Source organism: Lissotriton helveticus, chromosome 2_1 (assembly GCF_964261635.1).
Source record: "Lissotriton helveticus chromosome 2_1, aLisHel1.1, whole genome shotgun sequence".
In the NCBI taxonomy this organism is placed as follows: Eukaryota; Metazoa; Chordata; class Amphibia; order Caudata; family Salamandridae; genus Lissotriton; species Lissotriton helveticus.
Window position 1 is genome coordinate 601,179,854 of NC_136059.1, and position 18,728 is coordinate 601,198,581.

The 18,728-nt window shown below is 44.5% G+C and overlaps 1 protein-coding gene across 2 annotated transcripts in view; it reads right to left on the bottom strand.

The window, feature by feature from the left end:
* Positions 1 to 18,728, bottom strand: part of OCLN (occludin) — a 216,627-nt gene that overhangs the window by 56,146 nt on the left and 141,753 nt on the right. For both annotated transcript variants that reach the window (XR_013607059.1, XM_078675296.1), the window contains exon 7: positions 1,896 to 2,067. Coding sequence is in view for 1 of the 2 variants with exons in the window: in XM_078675296.1 (XP_078531422.1) it covers positions 1,896 to 2,067 (172 nt within the window). In the remaining variant the exon portion in view is untranslated. The remainder of the gene's footprint in view (positions 1 to 1,895; positions 2,068 to 18,728) is intronic.

Consider the following 18,728-nt stretch of genomic DNA (forward strand, 5'->3'; position numbering starts at 1 on the left):
GCAATTCCCATGATGCATATGATATTCCTGTATTATCTTGCTTCGAGGTATTCTTTTTTTAACAACAACTGCTTTAAGGAGTCGCTCAGACTTTTTTCAACATTTTGTAAGGTGTGTAGCACCATCCTCCAAGCCTGATATACATTCTGCACAGCTGAGGCAGGTACCCTGGCGGTCAATCCCGTCTCCCATGCGATTGAGGCGGTTCGTCCACCTATCAAACATTGCATCAGTTGATCTGTGATGCTAGAGTCAGATCCCCTCTCCCCAGCATCCGACATGTAGATGGGAGGTCCAGGCAAGCAACGGGAGGGAGTCGGGGAACAGCACAAACAGTAGTCCCACTGCGGCCTAAAGAAGAAGACCACATGGTGCAGAGCAATCAGGCAGGAGACCAGGACACCTCAGCGTGGTAGTAGAGAAACTGCTCGCGCCACAATGAGAACAATAGTATGGCCGGCATCCTGAAATTACGCCGTGCCCGAAGCCCCCACCATAGCATAAGCGAAGTCAAGTGAGGCCAGTGCAGCAAGGCAGATAGCACGGATGCAGGAAGAGTGCGGCAGGCCACAGGGTGCCAGACCCAACAGTGGCTTCCGGGAACACAGTAGTGTTGACCACGCAGTGATGTGAGAGCAGTCACAAGGGGAGGAGAGCCGTTCCCTGTAGGTAGGAACCACTCAACTAACATTACGCCACACCCCGACCACAGCCACAGAGCACACCAAGCCAACGAAACCTCTGAAGTGCTGACATGAACATGTGCAGCCAGCGGTCACCACTTCTCCCGCTCCTTACCGGTAGGCTGAGCCATCACCCAGTGCATGCAGAGGTACCAATGCCTCAGAGTTAGGCTGCTTGAGCAGCGCAGCATTGCAGTTCTTTTCCTGCCATCACCCGGTGGCCCGGGAACCTCCGAGCAGGAGTGGTCACAGTAGGCATTGGCCTGCACCTGGCCACAGCAGTCCACGCCCATAGCCCAAGACATGCAGAGGGCATCCAACATTGCTGGTAGCGAGCAGGGGGACCAGCAGGGCTCATAAGCCGATCCTCAAGTTCACCCCTGTGCACGTGGGGTCTCGAGGGTGGGCAAGACAATCCCGCTCACTCAATCTTGCAGTCTCCAGTCATCGCAGCATAGCCCGAGCAGCGAGATATTAAGCCGCTTGATGCGGGCGACGGCTTACCTCAGGGCCGATGGAAGGGGATTACATTTTGGGGCCTGTATACACAGATTTAAGGGCTATTGAGGCTAGAGCTTCACAGCCGAGAAGCCATCTTAGTTGCCAGTGGTGCCACGCCCCCCACTACTACTCCCTTAACAGTGACCACAGTATGACCACTGTTATGTCTTTTAGAGTGCTTTGATGCCCTACAATTATTGGTTCTAGAGCATATGAAAATAGGAGGCGCAGTCTACTACCAAGCTCAAATGGTATCATCCATGCACAGGACATATTTTCATTCTGGTAAAACTTTTATAATTCTAGAAATTAATGTCCGTGTAAGATCGAGCTCAATGCATTTCTATAAAAATTTTGCATTCAAACTTCACTGCCCCTTGTACACCATGTGTTCATACATTTCACCGGATGAAATCAAAACAATGTTATGGGAGAAATGTGGACCAACAAACCTACCCTAGACAGGCTTGGCTGCAGTCAAAATGTATAGAAGAAAACCCTTTGCAGTTCTAAAGTTCTGGAACTTCTGCATATGATCTCATTACAACATTGCTGTCCCTTTGCACATTTTTCAATTGTTGCTCGACTAATTAAACATATTACTGCAAACTCATACTTGCTGCACTTGAAGGAAACTGCTGGACCAATGTTGCATTTCCAAACAAGCTGATTTGTTTACATCACAAATGTATTTATTCATCTAAACATTACCCTATATTCCTTGGTATTTTCGGGATGCTCGTCTAGCTCTCGATCCAGCTGAGTTAGGGCTTTACTGATTTCCTCCAAATCAACCTGCAGCTTTTTGTACTCCTGAAGGTCAGCATCAAATTCACGCTTATATTCTTGCCTTTGCGGGTCCGAAGCAATGGGTGGGTATAGACTGCAAAAGAAAAGGAATACAAAAATCCAAATATTAAATAAAGCCATACTAGATCAGCACATTTAACGGGCACTAAAAAGTTACAGACCACTTAAAAAACAAAAGTGACTTTTTTCTTCTAACAAATACAAGTTCGAGATAAAGTGCTATACGGCTGCACAGCAATTACAGACAAGCGACGCATTAGTTAAGCAAATGTTTGCTAAAGATATCCCGTTTTTTTTATCTTTCCATGCAGTGTGACCTCGTCGTACCTCTAATCAAATATAATCACTCTTAAGCTGCAGTTCAAATCTATTCCCTTCTTTCACTCTACATTCTCATGCATAAAAGAAACGTAAGGCTTTCCGGTAGAAAATTCAGGTACTTTGGATTGGGCACGGAAGTTTAGTTTGGAGTGATAAAGTGGGGGCGCAGGCCCTTCAAAGAATCTGTATAAACAGATTTTCAAGGCTCATCTCACACAATACTTCTGATAATAACTTCCTTTTTAAAGTAGACAAACGCTCGTCTCCCCAACATATAATGCTGTGAAATAATTACAGGCATTTGCAGCAGCAAGAGGCAGCACTGTTCTGTAAGCCCGACCCCAGTAAGTACTGTGTGGTTATCATGCCCCACCAGTCAGCGAAACCGGATATTTAACCCCCGTAAAGGTCCACTACAACTGGCAGTATAGTGTAGTCATCAACTCCTTTACCACCACACATAGTAATGAGTAAATGTAATGGGACTGGGGTGAGGAAATAAATGCTTCCTCAGGTACCCCAATCTGATTGATGCTTGATCGAACCTGGTGCACACACTCAACACAGGTTCTTGAGGTCGGGTGCCCTAGACAAACTTCAATGATGGAACAAAACTAGACTTTAGGCTGATTGATTCTTGGCGGGGGGAAGCTTTTGTTTCATATAAAGTAACATGATGGCAAACTCAAACGACCAACAAGCCCCCAGAATAGGCCATCTAATGGAGGTGTAGAATTGGTAAAATTATGGACTCACGCCAAGTAACAGGGGCATTGCCTCACCTTTCATTCATTCCAGTGGCTTCAAATTTAAGTAATAGCTCGGAGTTAGCAGGTGATTTAACAGGCACACCACCACCTGTGTGAAATACAATTTCCTCTAATGACATGCTTGCAAGAGGATGATGTGCTGTTTTCCGACCACAGACATCAATTCTTGCCGAGTGGGGACAGAATCCCCGACACTGCATGGGGTGCCGACGAGGTCCACATTGAAAGATCCTACACTCGCACACCACTGTCACCACTGCATTAGTCCAGGTCACAGATGGGGACTTCCGACTCCAATCCCCCCCATAAACAGTAAAAAATCATTGGCAAAGTCTATGGGCGAGCATTTGTCTTTGCCAATTAAATGTGGGGTGAACAAAGGGAGGGCAGGTAGTAGTTAAAGGACTGAAAACAATAAGGAAAACAAGCATTGGAAATGCAATGGGTCTCGAATTAGAAAAGTTGGAGCTATTGGTCTTGTAAATGACACATTTTTGATTTATGTTTTGTTTTTGAAAATAGCGAAATTAATAGCTTTGTCATTTACAATGCCAATAGTTATAACTTTCGCAAATGTGATACCTATACCATTTGTAATGCAATATGTGTTGTATTTACGTGACTTACATGTATTGATATTACAAATGAAAATGGCTTTTAATTTTTTTTTAATAATTAATACTTAAATAAAAGGTATTGTAATTTATAATGGTAATAGCTTACATTTTTGTAAATAACTTTTGTGAAGATTATGTTCAGTGTATTTTATTGTGACGAAAATCCAAGAACAGAAGTGAAATATTAACATATTTGTTACATTTGCAATAAAGCTTGAAACATTGAGAGAACATATTTGAACCAGTTTTTGTTGAATGGTTGCACAGATTGATGCTCTGGTGGCGCTGAGTGATGTTGTGATGGCGAACGAGTGATGCTGTGGCGTTTGGTGATGCTGTGGTAGAGCATAGTGATGTTGTGGTGCCCCTGAGTGATGCTGTGGTGGTGAGTGATGCTGTATGCTATGCTATGTTTTGTTTTGATATCCTATGTTTTGTTTTGCTATGCTACGTTTTGCTATCCTATGCTTTGATTTTATATGCTATGCTATGCTGTGTTTTGTTATGCTATGCTATGTAATGCTATGATGCTATGTTTTGTTATGATAAGCTATGTTTTGTTGTGTTTTATTATGCTATGCTTTGTTTTGCTATGCTATGCTTTGGTATGCTATGCTATGTTTTGTTGTGTTTGGTATGCTTTGCTATGTTTTGCTATGCTATTATATGTTTTGTTTTGCTATGCTGTTTTGTTGTGTTTTGTAAAGCTATGCTATGTTTTGTTGTGTTTTGCTATGTTTTGTTATGCTATGTATTTTTTAATGCTATGTTTTGTTATGTTATGCTGCTTTGTTATACTATGCTATGTTTTGTTTTGCTATCCTATGCTTTGTTTTGCTATGCTACGTTTTGCTATCCTATGCTTTGATTTTTTATGCTATGCTGTGTTTTGTTATGCTATGCTATGTTTTGTTATGATAAGCTATGTTTTGTTGTGTTTGGTATACTTTGCTATGTTTTGCTATGCTATGTTTTGGTATGCTATGCTATGTTTTGTTGTGTTTGGTATGCTTTGCTATGTTTTGCTATGCTATTATATGTTTTGTTTTGCTATGCTGTTTTGTTGTGTTTTGTAAAGCTATGCTATGTTTTGTTGTGTTTTGCTATGTTTTGTTATGCTATGTATTTTTTAATGCTATGTTTTGTTATGTTATGCTGCTTTGTTATACTATGCTATGTTTTGTTTTGCTATCCTATGCTTTGTTTTGCTATGCTACGTTTTGCTATCCTATGCTTTGATTTTTTATGCTATGCTGTGTTTTGTTATGCTATGCTATGTTGTGCTATGATGCTATGTTTTGTTATGATAAGCTATGTTTTGTTGTGTTTGGTATGCTTTGCTATGTTTTGCTATGCTATTATATGTTTTGTTTTGCTATGCTGTTTTGTTGTGTTTTGTAAAGCTATGCTATGTTTTGTTGTGTTTTGCTATGTTTTCTTATGCTATGCTTTGTTTTGCTATGCTTTGTTATATTATGTTATGCTTTGTTATGCTATGTTTTGTTATGCTATGCTATGTTTTGTTGTGTTTAGTTATGCTATGGTATGCTTTGTTGTGTTTTGCTATGCTGTTTTGTTTTGTTATGCTACGTTTTGTTTTGCTATCCTATGCTGTTTTGTTATGCTTTTGCTATGTTTTGCTATCCTATGCTTTTTTTTGTTATGCTATGCTGTGCTGTGCTGTGTTTTGTTATGCTATGTATTGTTATGCTATGCTGGTGAAGGTGTGAGGGTGTGTGTGAGGGTGAGTGAGTGAGGGTGAGAGTGTGTGAGGGTGAGGGGGTGTGAGGGGGTGAGGGTGAGGGTGTGTGAGTGTGAGGGTGTGTGAGGGTGAGGTGGTGTGAGGGTGAGGTGGTGTGAGGGTGAGGTGGTGTGAGGGTGAGGGGGTGTGAGGGTGAGGGGGTGTGAGGGTGAGGGTGTGTGAGGGTGAGGGTGTGTGAGGGTGAGGGTGTGTGAGGGTGAGGGTGTGTGAGGGTGAGGGGGTGTGAGGGTGAGGGGGTGTGAGGGTGAGGGGGTGTGAGGGTGAGGGGGTGTGAGGGTGAGTGAGGGTTGTGAGGGTGAGTGAGGGGGGAGGGTGAGTGAGGGGGGAGGGTGAGTGAGGGGGGAGGGTGAGTGAGGGGGGAGGGTGAGTGAGGGGGGAGGGGAGGGGAGAGAAAGAAAACAGAACTATTTCTCCGGAACCAAATCATTTTTACGAGACCAGACATAAGTAGCAAACATTTCGAAGCCCTCCCGCTCGTAGTTTGAATCATGAAATGAACATAGGGGCCAAAGTGAAAAGATAGAACAATAACACGTCCGTACTTGTGATTGAAGTTAAGGGACATGGACCCACGCTTCCCCCATTTAAACCCAAGGAACTGACGTTTTCAAAGATGGAACAACACGTCCTTGGACCCCCACTAACAAAAGGAAGATATAAATGCGGCACGAATAAACAGGCCAGCGAAGTTCCCATACCTTAACAACATCGCGATATCATCAAAAAGCCGATCCATCGCCGAGCAGTGATGCGTGGAAAACAGCAAACCCGGAAATACCTGGCGTGTATTAGAGCTGTTTTTTTTATTAATATTATATATATACTTCCCGCGTTCGGCCCTGATCCAATCAGGGAGCAGGGCAGGATAGAGACTGCGGTAGGGAGAATCAAAATCCGAAATGGCACTAGGAGTCATCAGACCGGGTGCCTGATATCTCCGACAACTGGCGGCTCGGGCATTCAGACCCCTCCTGCCCCAGTTGTCAGCATTTGTCACATTTGTGCACTTTGCTGAGGATGAAAGTGTGCTGGTATCAAGTGACCCACAGTTTATACAGAGAGCAGTTGAAGAGGGACATTTATCTACTGAGCTAATTTTCGGACATATTGTGGGATCTACAGGTTTACACACACATCAGTATGTTCATTAACTGAAGAAGTTACTGTTTTGATAATGGCCAATAATATGAAGGTTTGGATACAGGTCTCCCCAGTCAGCGTGTCGACCATTGAGCTATTTCAGAGCGAGTATAGCGGCTGTGCTGAGACACTAATGGAAATTGATACAATGATTGTTCCCGAATGAGTTATTAACAAAAATATTGTCACCATTAAGTAATTATTAGTATGAATTTTGCGGGAACGTCAATGAGATAAACGCGGAGAAAGCAAGGTGAAAGCAGCGGCAAAAATCAAGGAGAAGGCACTCAAATAATGAGAAAAAGCGAGGAGACACGGCCGGCCAGCCGTGAAACTGAAAGCACGGCCGGCCGGCCGGCCGTGAAAAAGCCTTTGATGCAGCAGGGGGTAATTAGGGGAGGAGAATGGCTGGGCTGAGGCAGAGCGCCAAGCCTTTGATGCAGCAGGGGGCGGAGCGGGAAGAGCTGCTGGCGGCACTAAGCTGACGATTTGATGCTGTGCACGCGCATTTTAACTAATTGCGCTTGCGCATTGAGTTAAAAGTGCACATGCACTTCATCAAATCGCCAGTGAATCGCCAGTGTAGGTAAGCTCTGTTTAAGCCCCCATAGTCTCGCTCTGCTCAATGCGCATGCGCATTGACAGGCGAGACCTAAAAAGGCAATGAAGCTGCAAACGCAGGCTGGGTCAGTGCTTTCCATTGTCCCTTATGGCAGTTGGTGTGCGAGAGGACTTAGCAACGCAGAGAGAGGGGGCGGGCTTGGGGGCGACTACGCAATACCGAGAGTGAGGGGCGGGGGGCTAAACAACGCAGAGAGAGAGGGGCGAGAGGGTGGGGGAATAGGCGACGCCGAGAGTGAGGGGTGGGCGAATAAGCAAAGCTGAGAGGGGGAGCTGGAGTGGAACTAAGCAACGCCGAGAGAGAGGGTCGGGCGTGCGGGCGATTCAGCAACGCCGAGAGAGGGGGGCAGGTGGGGGAAGGGGCAGGCGGGGGAATAGGCAACGCCGAGAGTGAGGGGCAGGTGGGGGAAGGGGCAGGCGGGGGAATAGGCAACGCCAAGAGTGAGGGGCAGGCGGGGGAATAGGCAACGCCGAGAGTGAGGGGCAGGCGGGGGAAGGGGCATTGCTGAGAGTGAGGGGCAGGCGGGGGAAGGGGCAACGCCGAGAGTGAGGGGCAGGCGGGGGAAGGGGCAACGCCGAGAGTGAGGGGCAGGCGGGGGAAGGGGCAACACCGAGAGTGAGGGGCAGGCGGGGGAAGGGGCAACGCCGAGAGTGAGGGGCAGGCGGGGGAAGGGGCAACGCCGAGAGTGAGGGGCAGGCGGGGGAAGGGGCAGGCGGGGGAATAGGGACAGGCGGGGGAATAGGCAACGCCGAGAGTGAGGGGCAGGCGGGGGAATAGGCAACACCGAGAGTGAGGGGCAGGCGGGGGAATAGGCAACGCCGAGAGTGAGGGGCAGGCGGGGGAAGGGGCAGGTGGGGGAATAGGCAACGCCGAGAGTGAGGGGCAGGCAGGGGAATAGGCAACGCCGAGAGTGAGGGGCAGGCGGGGGAAGGGGCAGGCGGGGGAATAGGCAATGCCAAAAGCGAGGGGCAGGCGGGGGAATAGACAACGCCAAGAGTGAGGGGCAGGCGGGGGAATAGGCAACGCCAAGAGTGAAGGGCAGGCGGGGGAATAGGCAACGCCAAGAGTGAAGGGCAGGCGGGGTAAATAGGCAACGCCGAGAGTGAGGGGCAGGCGGGGGAATAGGCAACGCCGAGAGTGAGGGGCAGGTCTGGGAATAGGCAACGCCGAGAGTGAGGGGCAGGCGGGGGAAGGGGCAGGCGGGGGAATAGGCAACGCAGAGAGTGAGGGGCAGGCATGTGAAGGGGCAGGCGGGGGAATAGGCAACGCCGAGAGTGAGGGGCAGGCGGGGGGAAGGTGCAGGCGGGGGAATAGGCAACGCCGAGAGTGAGGGGCAGGCGGGGGAATAGGCAACGCCGAGAGTGAGGGGCAGGCGGGGGAATAGGCAACGCCGAGAGTGAGGGGCAAGCAGGAGGGGATAGGCAACGCAGAAAGCGAGGAGGGGTGGGCAGGAGGGGTATAGGCACACAGAGGGGGAGGGAACGGCAGGTGGTCGATAGGTAACGCATTAAGAGGGGTGGGTGGGGAATAGGCAACGCAGAGAGATGGGCGGGAGATTAATATGCAACGCAGAGAGATGGGCGGGAGATTAATAGGCAATGCAGAGAGATGGGCGGGAGATTAATAGGCAATGCAGAGAGATGGGCGGGTGGGTGGGGAATAGGCAATGCAGAGAGATGGGCGGGTGGGTGGGGAATAGGCAATGCAGAGAGATGGGCGGGTGGGTGGGGAATAGGCAACGCAGATATGGGTGGGGAATAGGCAACGCAGATATGGGCGGGTGGGGGATAGGCAACGCAGAGCCGGGCTGTTGGGGAATAAGCAACGCAGAGCTGGGCAGGCGGGTGGGGAATAGGCAACGCAGAGCCGGGCGGGTGGGGAATAGGCAACGCAGAGCCGGGCGGGCGGGTGGGGAATAGGCAACGCAGAGATGGGCGGGTGGGGAACAGGCAACGCAGAGATGGGCGGGCAGGTGGGGAATAGGCAACGCAGAGGCAGGCGGGTGGGTGGGGAATAGGCAACGCAGAGGCAGGCGGGTGGGGAATAGGCAACGCAGAGCCGGGCGGGTGGGTGGGGAATAGGTAACGCAGAGCCGGGTGGGTGGGGAACAGGCAACGCAGAGCCGGGTGGGTGGGTGGGGAACAGGCAACGCAGAGCCGGGTGGGGGAACAGGCAACACCGAACCGGGCGGGTGGGTGGGGAATATGTTGTATTTCATATGTTTATATTGTGTGTATCACTTTAAGTAGACTCTGCCATTAGTTGTTTTACACATCTTGTACTGCGATCTGTTGCTATGGATTACTTGTTCTACATTCCATACTGTATTTCTACTGGACCTGTACTGCTGAGCAGATGCTGTACTGTGTTCCTCTACTGCAATAAATCTTCTTTCTACAATTTACTGGACTGGATTACTACAAAATTGGCGACGATTTTATTGGTTTGCTACATTTGGGAACACAAGAGCAACCAAAGGATTTTAACCTGCGCTGCATGATTTCTTCAACTGTTCTGGACTTTCATGTGAGATATATAAAAAAAAAAATTTGTATTTCTTTGGCTTTCTAAACGCTTGGATATACTATTTTATTTTTGTTTTCCTTCGTTTTAATTATTACTACGAACGATTTGTCCTGTACCTGTTGATTTTCGTCCCCTCAACTCGAAGAAACGCTTCTCTACATCGAAGAAAGGCTTCTCTACATCATACAAATACTCCCGTTTTTTTTTCGCTTTTCTTATTCCATATTTTTCTGAGTTTCTACCAATTTTTCATTATTTGGCCTATAATCTTAAAGGTGCTTACTTTTAAAAACTTTGCCTCGCTCCCACAACTGTTCTTGTCCGCGTTCTTCGAGTGGCTGCACGTCATTGAATTCCTGTCACGCGTCTTGACTAACGCGCTCCTCCTCAATTCTATCTCTCTCCACTAAACTCGATGGTTGCACGTGTGCGCTTCACGTCATCGCGCACACGTCGACGCCATCTTTGTTTACCTGTAACTTAGCAACGAAGCTAAGCAACGAAACTCCGTGGAGATTTCATCGCGTTTCTAACACGCAGGAGGCAATTACAGTCTTTAATATATCGTTATGAACACGGAAAAACCTATTTTCATCAAAGTTTTCTAAAACATTGATCCAAGACGTTTCTTCTACAGGTTTGACTCGTATTTATTTACAATTTTGCTTCCATATTATTTATTTATATTTATGTACATTTCATTCATTATTTTCATTAATCATTAACATTTGTATCAAACATGCAATTTGATCCTCCTCCTAAGTTCCTACAAAACAAAGGAGAACCTCCCATTCCATGGATTCGCTGGAAAGAAGAATTCTTAAAATTTTTAAAAGCTATAGAAGGGGAGAGATTCTCACAAGAAAGAAAAAAAAATATTTTATTACATTCATTGGGCTCTGAAGGTCAGGTTGTGTTCAGAACACTTCCTTTACATGATGGTGGAGGAGACAGAAATGTTTTTGATGATGCAATGACTCGTCTTGAAGTTAGATTTAAACCTACTTTTAGTGTGGCTTTGAATCGTTATAAGTTTTATACTAGAGCTCAAGAGGAATCTGAAACTTTTGATGATTTTTTAACAGCCTTACGTTATTTATACACTAATTGCAACTTTGGCCCTATTTCCGATGAAATGATCAGAGATCAGATAATAGTTCATACCAAAAGCAAGAAAATCCAAGAAAAACTATGGATTATGGGAGATCCGGATTTAAAAGATGTTATTGTTGCAGCGAAAGCTATTGAACAATCGGATAAATGGATAAAATGTCTGGATAAGAAAGACAAAGACAATTCCTCCGAAGTATGTGCTGTAAAATCTGACTTATCTTCTGCTTCGTCTTCCAACAATGCACAACGTACCAACAATTCTTTTCAACGCTCTTACAAAAAGAATGACAAATTTTTCCATTGCTTTAGATGTGGTAGTACTAACCATGCTGCTTCTTTTCCCAAATGTCCTGCTATCGGGAAAGAATGTAACAAGTGTGGTAGACAAGGACATTTCAGCAATGTATGTAAGACTACCTCAGCGAACAATACTGTTTCTGGAAATATTAATAGGAATAGAGTTTCTTTTGTTACTGACTCTGTGCAAGAATTTGACGTTCCTGACAAAGATAATGAGAACAATTGTGAGAGAGGCATTGTTGTTTCCATTGTTGATGCCAATGAACAAGAGTTGATTCACCTTAAACAACCTGAGTGCATAGTACATGTCTTAGGAGTTGATCTTAAATTAATGGCTGATTCAGGATCACCTTGGACCATTATCACTAAACAGTATTTCACTGAAATGTTTGAAGGTATTCTCACTCTTAAAGACCTTAAAGTTTCTGACATAATTGCCAAGACTTTTGATGAGTCGGTCATCCCAATGGAAGGATATTTGGGAGTAGACATGCATTTTAGAACTCGAATGAGGTTTGTTAAATTGTATATTGCTACAAAAGGAGTGAATGTACTTATTCCCTAAGGTTTTTTCAAAGAATTTAGGTAAACTGCATAATTTTCAACACTTGATTAGACTCAAAAAAGGAACTATTCCAGTTACGCAAAAGTTAAGAAATGTTCCTATAAATGTCAGAGATGATCTTAAAGCACTATTGAAAAACTTGATTGATGACGACATTATTGAAGAAGTTGAGTCTTCTGAATGGGTTTCGCCCATTGTTTTAGCCCGAAAATCCGATCAAAGTCTCAGGTTATGTGTAGATTTGAGAGCCCTCAACTCCAATATCGTAGTAGACTGCCATCCCCTACCTACTATAAATGAGGTGGTATGTATGTTAGAGGGAGCGAAAGTTTTTTCCACATTTAATTTGCGTTCAGCATATCACCAGATTGTGTTAGCAGATGAATCCAAACAGTTGACAGCTTTTCTCACTCCTGAGGGTTTATTTCAGTATAAAAGAATGCCCTTTGGGTTAGCCTCTGCGGCATCAGTTTTCCAACGGACTATGCATCACATCTTCAAAGATCTGTACAAGTTTGTGAGATGCTTTCAGGATGACATCCTAGTGTTTTCTCCGGATAATGTATCTCACAAGGAACATATCGTGGATGTTTGCAAGAGACTGGAGATGCATGGTCTCACTTTAAAGAATAACAAATGCAAAATGTTTTGTGAATCTGTGGAGTATCTTGGACACACCCTTTCTGGTAATGGTGTTGTTCCCAAGAAATGTTTAGTTGAAGCTATAGTTAAAGCACCTTGTCCTGACAATAAGGAGAAATTGCTCTCTTTTAATGGCTTGTGTGAATACTATAGCAAGTTTATTAAAGGGTTTGCAACTAAAATGGAACCTTTGAGAGAATTGACGAGACAGAAAGTAGAGTTTTACTGGGGTGAGAAACAGGAGTCTGCCTTTCAAACTATTAAACATGAGATTGCCAATGCTCCTACTTTGAAACCTTTCTGCATAAATAAGCTTTGTGTGGTTACTGTGGATGCCAGTGAATATGGGCTAGGAGGAGTTTTGTCACAAAAGTGTGGGAATGATGAGTGGTGTGTAGCGTTTGCTTCCCGGACATTGACTGAAACAGAAAGGAAATATTCTGTCATAGAGAAAGAGTTGTTGGGATGTGTCTGGGGAATAGAACATTACCGGAATTTTTTATGGGGTAGTCGCTTTCTGTTGAAAACGGACCAAAAACCGCTGGTCTCCATACTTTCTCCTGGTGGTGGTCGGAACGCCACAGCACGGATTGCCAGATTAATGTCTCGTTTGCAAGAGTATAATTTTGACGTTGAGTATTTTCCTGGAAGGAGCAATGTTACAGCAGACTGTCTTTCAAGGCTCCCTTTAAACTTGTTGGAGATAATAAGGAAGAAGAGGATGTTGATTTTGTTGCTTCTTTAAAAGATTTTGTGGGAGATGAATTTTCTGCCATTTCAGAATCTTTTTGGGAAAATGCTGTTACACGTGACAAGAATTGGAACATTCTTAAGGATTATATCCTCAAGGGTTGGCCTAGTAGCAATATGGTACCTCCAGAGTTGAAATCTTTTCATCAAGTTCTCAGTGAATTGGAAATTGATAGTAATCTAATTTTTAAAAGTGGTAAGTGTGTACCTCCTGAGGATATGCAAGAAGAAATTATCAGGCTTGCACATGAGTGTCATTTGGGGATGTCTTCTATGAAGAGATTAGTGAGAACTAGTTTTTGGTGGCCAGGAATGGATAAAATGATTGACAGAGTGGTTCGTGATTGTTCTATATGTGTTAATAGTGATACAATGTTGAAAACCTATCCTGCTCCTCTCATACCCATTTCTTGGCCTGAGAATCCTTGGAGGAAGTTAGCATTTGATATTTCTGGTCCTTTCAATTGCTTACCTCAAGATGCCCGTTTTGCTTTAGTGTTGATAGACTACCTTTCAAAATGACCTGAAGTTAGATTTGTTTCTTCTGCTTCTTCGCAGGTCATTGTGGAATTTCTTAGAGAGGTATTTGCAAGAGAAGGTAGTCCAGAGGTTCTAATTACTGATAATGGGGTACAATTAATATCCACTGAAGTAGAGGATTATCTTAGCTCTTGTGGGATCAAACACATTACAACACCTCTTTACGAACCACAAGGCAATGGACAGGTAGAAAGGTTTAATCGCGTCCTGAAGGATTCAGTTGAATGGGCAAGAAAGACTCCCAATGTGTGGAAAAAAGTCATTAGAGAAAGGTTATGGTTGTACAGAATAACTCCTCACTCAGTTACTGAACTTAGTCCCTTTCGTTTATTGAGAGGGAGGGAACCAGTATCAAAATTGTGTCCGTGGTGGATGAAAGAGAAGTTTAGTTCTTCTGTTGTTTCTACTCCCATTGACATTCGAAGTACTTCTCTGAGGGTCAAACATCACCAGGAGAAGATGAAAGAATACCATGATTCTAAGCACAAAGTGAGAATTCCTGATTTTACAGTGGGAGATTTAGTCAGGATACGTAAACCTGGGTTTTTGATTAAGGGTGCTTCAAAATTTGGTCCTGTTCGAAAAGTGGTCAAAGTTAACATCAACAGCATTGTAACTAATGATGGCAAGGTCTGGAATGTTAGACGGGTTGTTAAGTGTCCTAATTTTTCCACTCTTGGTCTTGACAATGTTGAGCTGCCTATAAAGAATGATTCTGTTTCTTCAAGAGTTAAAACTAATAAGAGAATTGTCAATGTGCCTCTTCGATTTAAAGATTGATTTTTCTACTATTTACCTTTTGCAATTTTAATTTGTTCTCTTATTGTTTTCTTTGTTTTCTTCTTTCTAATTTCTTCATTTCTGTTTCTTTTCTCTTTCTTTATGCTTCCATCTTCTTTCTTTCTTTTCTTTTCTTTTTAGGGATAAGATGTGTTGTATTTCATATGTTTATATTGTGTGTATCACTTTAAGTAGACTCTGCCATTAGTTGTTTTACAAATCTTGTACTGCGATCTGTTGCTATGGATTACTTGTTCTACATTCCATACTGTATTTCTACTGGACCTGTCCTGCTGAGCAGATGCTGTACTGTGTTCCTCTACTGCAATAAATCTTCTTTCTACAATTTACTGGACTGGATTACTACAGAATAGGCAACGCAGAAATGAGTGGGGAATAGGCAGGGCAGAGATGGGTGGGTGGGGAATAGGCAACGCAGAGATGGGCGGGTGGGTGGGGAATAGGCCACGCAGAGATGGGCGGGTGGGGAATAGGCCACGCAGAGATGGGCGGGTGGGTGGGGAATAGGCAACACAGGGCAATGGGTGGGTGGGGAATAGGTAACACAGGGCTATGGGCGGGTGGGGCATAGGCAACGCAGAGCGATGAATAGGCAACGCAGAGCGATGAATAGGCAACGCAGAGCGATGAATAGGCAACGCAGAGCGATGAATAGGCAACGCAGAGCGATGAATAGGCAACGCAGAGCGATGAATAGGCAACGCAGAGCGATGAATAGGCAACGCAGAGCGATGAATAGGCAACGCAGAGCGATGAATAGGCAACGCAGAGCGATGAGCGGGTGGCTGAGGAATAGGCAGAGCGATGTGCGGGTGGCTGGGGAATAGGCAACGCAAGAGTGATGGGCGGGTGGGTGGGGAATAGGCAACGCAGAGTGACTCGCGGGAGGGTGGGGAATAGGCAACGCGGAGTGATGGGCGGGTGGGTGGTGAATAGGCAACGCAGAGAGATGAATATGCAACGCAGACAGTGGGGCTGGGATGGACTACGCAACACAGACGGGGGATGGAAAGGGAATAAGCAATACTGACAAGGATGGCATGTGAAGAAGAAAGGAAAGAAAAAACAGAACCTCAATCACAGCGCCAGCAGCAGAAGGACCCTAATCCAGATGAAGCAACCTGTTCTTAGTCCAAGCTCCAGCTGAAAGTAGTGGAAGTGAAGCAGGCTCATGCTGCTCAATAAGAAGGCAGCAAGTGAAAGTGAAAATGAAGGCCACGAGTGGTAAGTAATGGGCGGACTCCAAGCCCCTTGTAGAATACAATCTCTTTCACAAGTGAGAGCAAATGCAGGCAAGACCTTAAAATCCCAACATCTAAATCAAACCTAGATGGGAGAGGGGGAGCTTGGTCCAACCAAAAGTTAAGTATTTCACTGTAATCGCCAAGTGCCAAACTTTCATATAGTCTAGACCAGGGCTCTCCACCTTTTCTGCAATAGGAGCTACATATGTTCAAAGAAAATCACCACAAACTAATAATATCAGCGGTGTAATAATGACCCCGTCAGACAAGATTACATTTGTGGCAACCCCATGCAAGATTACCAGAGGTGATCGCTTAGTGCATCAGGAAGCGTTGCCAGCAGTAAGGTAAAAAGGATTTTTAAATTTGAAACGCCTTTACGTGAGCAATAAACAATAGGTCACAGCTGCAGTGTCTCTGGCACGAAGGTAGTATTAGTAAAATGGTACCATTAATCAGTCAAATATCAGCTTTAAATATATTTTGGAAATGACCACCAACCCTCCGCTTAGGAGTTCAGAAAATACACACATTTACATCTCAAATACACGCTTTTCCCTTTTGGAATACATATATTAAATACCTAACAAAAATCCTCCAATTTAGTAGACTGGCTGCAGAAGTGAGAGCGACCTAAAAGTAGCAGGAGATTATCCAGTATCCCGGCGCTGCTTATTGCAGAAGCCCGGTCTAGACGCCTTCCCTAAGAGAAGTTGGAAAAAACTGTCCCATGGTGTACATCAAGCAAAATAGTAAAAGTACTCCTAGTTCACATCCCAAATTACTTCAGATGGAGAATCATGCTTTTAAGTTGTCAACATGCTAACATATACCTCTCTGAAATCCAGTTTGTACACATCTGTCTGGAGGTTTGGCATCCAGCAATGGGCACAACCATGTCAAAGCCTTAATACTGATCTGCATATGAGAAACCTCTTTCTTCTCGTTATACCTTCCATTCATCCTTAAGCAATTTGAACATCCTGCTCTCTCCAAGGCATCATTAAACGGTTTAGCTAAATACCATGAACTCAAGATCCCGCTCTTGTTTGGTAAATTTAGTACTGCTCACAAGGTTGTGTTCCAGAGTACACTTGGCTACATCAAACCTAATCCTAAAAGAGTTGCAGGATTACACCCAATTTGTTAAAAATACATTTTCAAACCAGTCTATGTATTTTCTGCTATAAAGGCAAATTTCCCCTATAAGCTCCTCTATAGTGTAGAAGAGGAAAGCTCCTAGTAGGCTTCTTTTTCTTCTTGTGGCACTGAAACTTACCCGAACTGCTCAATGAATTGGAGTGGGACGACTTTGCGACCACTCCCAAGATCTTCCTCTCAACCAGGACCTCGAACATTGCGGAGTTGCATGTCGAGACGAGAGGAGCTTAAGGGATCACTCTCTCAGGCCTTCGGGTGCATTGCCCAGCAGTCAGAGCAGGCCTTTGGGTCATGGTTCAACTCAAGGCACCACAGGCAAACAAGGTGCGGGTCAGTCACAGACATCTGTCAGTGACAGACACCGCAAGGCTTGAAGCCAGCCTTCTTTTAAAGAATCCCTGCCACATCAGGGGGTACGATCTCAAAAAAGACTGACAAAACATTAAAAAAAAAAAAGCTTGGTGAAAAAGTGACTAAGGGGTAGCTCTTTCAGAATATGCGCTGGATGGAGCAGACAGAAAAGAACCAACATCATCGCACCTAGATGATGCCTATATAGGCACCGGATGGCATTTCTGTCACGGACATTGCTAACAAAGTCACATGGAGCCGAACGATACCACCTACCGGGTAATGCTCACAAAGATTTCTGGATCCAGTGGGACGCCTGGGGGTAATTCTACGGTGAAGAATCTGCAGTTATAAGTCTCTATCAGATTCTCAATTTTCCATTCATGCAACAAATGAATATATTTCATAGGTTCTATTATCTTCTCTCAACATATCTTCCTATAAAAGACCCATTTCTTCCCTGATCTAGCACACTTCTCTTTTAATAATGTAGGGGTGCAACCTTAGTTTGTTTGAAACATTTCCATATAATATCTCCACACTGTTAGTCCAACAATAAAAATGGCTTCATACCTTTTCACAATACTCAACACAAGACCTGTTCTACACTGCTTCTGGTTGCATAATCCTCTTTCGATCATGTTGCCAAGATGGCATATTCAAGGAATTTCTCAGCATACTGACTTTTAAAAATAGCGGAACCCTTCAACTTTATTACACCCTTATTGTATTATTCACTTTCTAATGTGCTTTTCCCCAACTTTATTTAGATCCGCCTTACACAAAGCAATTTCAATAGTATTAAGGTACATAAAATCATGATTCAACACATATTAGATGGTTACCGTCAACTTTAAACCACTTTATTAGTCAGAACCAATTCATTACATTCCATATGTGCATTATCCTCTATATTTAACACTAAGTGTTCGACTTTATCGCAACGTTCACCCAAATTGTGCAGCAGGGTTGAATAAAGTATGCCGCAAAAGACTACAAGTTATTCAGCATTTTGCAGCTCATTCTCAAGGACTACACAAAACTATCAATAAAGCATTAAGCACTCGCACCATCCCACGTTTCATGCAGGCAGATGCCCCTGATGCCGCCTGTGTATCGCTCATATTTTTGTGCGGCCTCAGACTCAAGACCACTGACCCAGGAGGTGCACTCATTTCTCATGTGCTTGCCCCGACTGCGCGCTTGTGAATGTTCTTAAAATAATGAACCTCTACAATCTTAAGCTTCTCCTGAAGATAAAGAGAAGACCAGGAGCTGCACCACCAAAGTACTCTTTGTCCCATTTGACAATGGTGCCATCTACCTCAGATATAGCTCTTAAGTAATTCACTGTTATTTTAATCTGCATATGGCCTCAAGTCAAGCACCCAATGTTGGCATCATTTGAAGCAGCAAGCACAGCTAAACAATGGGGTATGATTCTCAAAGAAGCTGCTTGCTACTTATATCTAAGTTCAACACTTCTAACAAGCACCCATTTATAATCAC